General features: G+C 30.5%; 2 protein-coding genes across 3 annotated transcripts in view; one reads left to right on the forward strand and one right to left on the reverse strand.

Moving 5' to 3' along the window:
- Positions 1–5,333, forward strand: part of LOC106684028 (uncharacterized) — a gene marked incomplete in the record, with an annotated part of 110,149 nt that overhangs the window by 11,827 nt on the left and 92,989 nt on the right. The window contains 1 exon segment of the mRNA XM_067051103.1: positions 1,825–1,970. Within this exon segment, the coding sequence (XP_066907204.1) occupies positions 1,825–1,970 (146 nt within the window).
- Positions 2,208–5,333, reverse strand: part of LOC106684032 (carbohydrate sulfotransferase 11) — a 44,204-nt gene continuing 41,078 nt past the window's right edge. Inside the window, exons 5-6 of one of the 2 annotated variants that reach the window (XM_024360452.2) lie at positions 4,295–4,452; positions 2,208–2,436 (exon numbers count right to left, since the gene is read on the reverse strand). In XM_024360452.2, the coding sequence (XP_024216220.1) occupies positions 2,343–2,436; positions 4,295–4,452 (252 nt within the window). In that variant the 3' untranslated portion in view covers positions 2,208–2,342. The remainder of the gene's footprint in view (positions 2,437–4,294; positions 4,453–5,333) is intronic. The other variant, XM_014425864.3, reaches the window with a different exon arrangement.

A 5,333-nucleotide genomic window follows, 5' to 3' on the forward strand; every position in this document is an offset into this window, starting at 1 on the left:
GTATGTAGAAGTAAGAATGCTTTGTGAAATGGGTTTCAGTCAGTAGTGCTATGTCGATGAAATGTTCATGAAGGAATATGTCAAGTTCGTCTCGGTGGTTATGTAGTCCATTTGCATTCCATAAAAGTATATTTAAGGTGCTTTTGTTCATCTAGTTAAATTGAACGGGATTTCATTAAGGAGTCTGGTTAGGAGTAAGATAAGAGGCTTGATTGGGTCTTGAAGATCACGAAGGAAGGAGGAAAGGATAGATGCTATTTCAGGTGCCTTTTGGCTGTTTTGGGAATAGAATGTTTGATCATGGACATGAGTGTAGGTTGGTCTAGGTAGGGATTGAACTCTTCTTTGGGATTGTTGAATTGGATCCTCGGTTACTGAATGTTCGGGGAAAAGATTGACCGAAGAGGAAGTTTGGGATAGGAAAGGAAGTTTAGGATTGACCTGTGTAGGAATTTTCACATTTTTGGAAGGAAAGTCATTTGTAGGTGGTTTAGTCTGTGGATAGGAGCTTAGGGACTGATATAGTGAAGTCTGAGGGAGAGAAACAGAGGACTGAGGCTGAGGGTGGGGTGTCAGAGGGAGAGGATGGGAAGCTTGAGGCACCTGAACTCGACGAGTTACTTCTGCGTATTTAATAAAAGGCTTTCTTCTGGAGTTGATGGGGTGTTGTAAGCGATTGTTGACCGGGGTACAATGTTCCACGTCGCTCGTTGATGGGCCAGCAAGTTCTTCTCCTAGAACCACTTTGTTTTGATTGAACTCTTTTAATGCAGAATTTGTGGTTTTTTGGCGTAGCATATTTACGCTTTAACTTGAAGACAAAGGTGTAGGTTATCATCATCAGTAGAAACATTTAGGAAACAAAAATTGTCAGCGTTGAATGGAGTATTGGGAATTGAACTGTAGGAAACTTAAGATTAAAGTGCAATTGGATAGTAGTCAGTGAAATAAAAAGTTTTACTCTTCAGGATCCTCTAGATAATGAATATAAGTTTTAGAACTAAAAACTGAAAGGGTCTTGAAGATTTTCCTCTTGGATTTAAGATCAGGAATGAAATAATTTTAAAGCATTGTGCTCTGGCAAAGTTTAAGGACATTATTTCGTGTAAAGGAAGAAAAATTTAAAATATAAACATTTTGAAGTATATAGCCAATGCAATAATCCTGAAGACAAATTGTAAAAATGGGCAATCTACTGTTTTGTAATGACTTAGTGATACCCAGAGGAACTCCTATACAAAATACAAAAATAGGCCAAAGTAGGAAAATGATTAAAGAGTTATGAAAATGTAATTGTGAAGCCAAGTACAGAACAGTAAATTTTAGTAATGTGATTATTTCAGGAGAGGATTTTGATAAAAATGATTCCTACCCCTATAGAATACTAGTATTATACTGTATAAAATACTATTCATATGAAAAAAAATAGTTAGAGGAAGTCGTGCTTTACTAAACTAAACTTGGTTCTTTGAATGGAGCGAGGAATAATTTAAAATCAAATATACCAAAACACACTTTTATTATATGCATCTATTTATATACACATAACCCTGGCAAAGGTCTATAACTTTGATCGCAATGTTAGTACGCAATAAGATTAGTTTTACACTTGCTGTGTGTCTTCTTTTATAACTACACTCCTAGCCAACTTCTCCTTAATTATACCTACAGTGTGTTTGTGTACACACACACACAAAGAAAGAGAGAGAGGGGTTTTATTGTGACTGTTATTAACTCAAAAAACAAATGCTAGTTCTTGTAGTTTTATTAGAACTAATCCAACCATAAAAATTAACGAACTAATTAATCTTTGATGGATTTTAGGATGAAGAACTTGTTTCTGTATTTGGGATTAAATGTAAAGAAACATCAAAAATAAGAAATTTTCCATTTTCCTTTGGGAAACTTTGGATCAAAGTTTGTTTTGATTTTTGGGTAATTGGTTTTTTTGTCACCAATCTTCAAAACAGGTAAGATATTAGAATCAAATGACATTTCATATTTTTTATCGACCAATTAGTATGATTTGAAACACTTAGAAAATCTCTAAAAAAATTTTAAATATTTAGTGTTGATGAAGAGTTAATAAATTATGCTATTACATTTATAACTGAATGAAGATATTTTGTATAACATACTAACCGTTTGTAGTATATATGCTTCAATTACAAAAAATAGGGTTAGTGAAATAATGTAATTTAAGAAAATAAATTTATTTCATTTTAAATACAACCATTAAATAAATATAATTCGAAATAGCATTTTAGGAATACTTTAAATATTTCTAAATCTAATAAGATATTCATTACAGCTTTATTTTCATTATTGTTTGTTTTATATACCTATTCTGTGATTGACGTTTGACTAAATACTTTATCTGATTTTGCCATATCCAGGTAATCACTGATGCTATATTCGAAGAGTTCAAAATCATATCTGCAAATAATAACAAAATAATATAATGTTATGTGTGTATTTATATTTATTTTTTAAATGTGTTTAAAAAATTTGCAAAAAAAAAGATCCATACAACAATTTAAAAAACTCATATAGACAATGGAAAAACATTCGTTTGTCGAAGTCTGTGTGAAATTTTAACTAAAAACATATAAATAATAAAACTTAAACAAATTTTTTTTTTTTTTATAAAAACAATGATTTTAACAAGTCAATAGTTTAAAATAACAATACAGTATTTCCGTTAAAGCAACAAGGCAATTGTAACCAGTGTGGTTTGGCGTTACTCCTTCAAATACTAACCAACTGAGCTCTTTCCTGCATAGCCCAGTGTATATAATTGCTAAGAGCTCTCTAATTATAGCCTTTTAACAAAGTGAATAATTTTTCTGGAGAGTAGGTTCGCTACCCAAAATATTTTAATCTTATTTCACTATAATTGGAACATGCTCCTAAGAAGTGAAAGTATCTTCCTTTTCATAGACAGATCGGGCAGTTATCCATACCGTCATCTGTCCACGGTTTCATGCTTAAATTGAGTAATCCCACTCTACTATGGAAAATCGCCCTCATTAATACCAAATCAAAATTATCATTTAAATATGACTTTACCGTATTTACTGCACATTAGCCTGTTTACAACAAAAAAACTAGATCGGAGGCATTTTTCAAGATTACTTTGTTGTTCCATTTCTTTTACACTGTCTGACTGCGGTCAATCTTCCTGACAGATCAGTAATATTTGAAGGATCATGATCTAATCCATAACACTCCTCAAATACCAACTACTTCCGGTACCCATAAACTTTCTTTTTTACCAGCTCTTTTGCTAGGATATGAGGTAAGCAGAAACTCGGCATCTCTAAAACTTTTAAAATATGATTGAACTGCGTTTTCAGTGTATAGGAGTATATTGAGGCGATACCTGTTTCCTGACTCAAAATATATTTAGGTGTATGTTTGGAAAGAAGCACTAATTTAGAAAAAATAAACCTTTTAAATTTTTCTATGACATCAAAATGCTTGAAACCCCATGTCTGACCTGCGTAACATATCACTGCCCAAGAGATCGATTCATAAACTTTTAACTTGCTTATGTATGGTAAATTATAGCTTGCCATCAAATTATGCCAGGTGGAATTCAATCCAAATTTAGCCTGACTGACCCTTTCTGAAAAATTGTGCCCCAAAATCAACTTTTGATATATATATATATATATATATATATATAAATATGTTAGTCCATATTTTTTTTTCTGATGAGTGTATGTATGCATGGAAGTTAGGATACATACACTCGATTGATTATACAGGAAAATGTGCTGTTCTTAAAGCCTGAGATTCTTGGACAACCAGAAATAGTTCACTATTAAATTGCCATTTTAACTGATATATTCTCTGATCAATGTATATGATAGCCATGCAAACATTATTATACATTTGTTTACATTAAGCCTAGAATTTCAAAATCATATAGTCCAAAGGTTAAGCGGGAGATGTTGAAAACAAACTTGCTGACATACTAGTCAAAAGTACTGCTCCAAGTGAGCTCAACTATATTTTCTTAAATGATCCATTTTTGAAGGCTGAACCGAAATGAACTACTGTATTTAAGAACACCACTTTAAATACCCAAGTTGAGGTCAACATAATACGTTGAGACCAACTTGGATTTTAGTCTAAGAATATAATATTTTTTTAAAAATGTTTTCTGGATTTCCACCAACCTTCAAAACTATTGATTACACTAATAGTATTAAAAGGAAGGAGAACTCCTTCCATTTATCTTGGATGGTATTTTAAGAGTAAATCATTAAACTGAGTGTACAAATATTACCTGTATAAGTAATATAGTTGCAGTATTTGTTTTACTGTTAATTGTGAGTAATAATTGTTGACTACTTCAGTTGTAACTCTACCTTTTGAAGGATTTTTCCATTCTGGTTTAATTTTACCTTTTAGTCCTGATACTTGTATTAAATACTTCTGATCTTCCTGTAAATGTTTATTAAAAATTAAAACATGAAATTAAATTACCAAATTTAATTTATTTGTATTTTTTTTTTATAAATAAATTTTTAGATAAAGCTAACATGATTCTTATGTCTCGCCACTCTCCAATGGGTACAGTATAGGAGAGTTAACACTAAGAACATAAGAATCATCCTAATAACTATAGGAATTCGGGGGCGACAGACACACATGAAATAACTGACAGGCACACATGAAAGCATCACTAATTTATGTCTATTAAATTTAATTTTGTTATTTGAAAATTAATCAGTGATCTCCTTAGGCAAATAAACAAAAAATAAAATTTCTATAAGAAAAGACGAAATTTTACTTTAAAAAAAATTAAAATATAGACTTGCTTTAATTTTAGGAATAATAAATCAAATTATTTTGGTTAAAAAAATATGCATGGTTCTAGTTGATTATAAAAATAAATCCCTTGCTAAGATTACCCTTGAATGCTCTTTTATGTCACCATAAATTTAAATAACATACAAAATGTTACTTAAAGTTCCATTCTCAACTGCAGTTGTCGGAATTTCAACTCTTACCAGAACTAACTATTCCTGGTGAACCAAGTTAAGAATATTATTTTTGTAACATTTATAATGTTATGAAAAAAGCCAAGTGCATGCATTCAATCTCCCTCTTCTTTACTATTGAGTGCATTGTTTTGTTACTGTCTTACATGTTTATTCTTAGTCATAGTCTTATATATATATTATTATAATTCAAAAATTGTTTATAAAAAATAAAAGGAAATTTATATAGTTTACTTAATTCTCATATCTAAAAGATAGCTTTGAAGATGACAAGGTAAAATTAAAAGATTAAATATTAAATAAATATAAGAATTTTTATTT

This window comes from Halyomorpha halys, unplaced genomic scaffold (genome assembly GCF_000696795.3).
Source record: "Halyomorpha halys isolate HHAL.00 unplaced genomic scaffold, Hhal_1.1 Scaffold539.1, whole genome shotgun sequence".
Taxonomy (NCBI): Eukaryota; Metazoa; Arthropoda; class Insecta; order Hemiptera; family Pentatomidae; genus Halyomorpha; species Halyomorpha halys.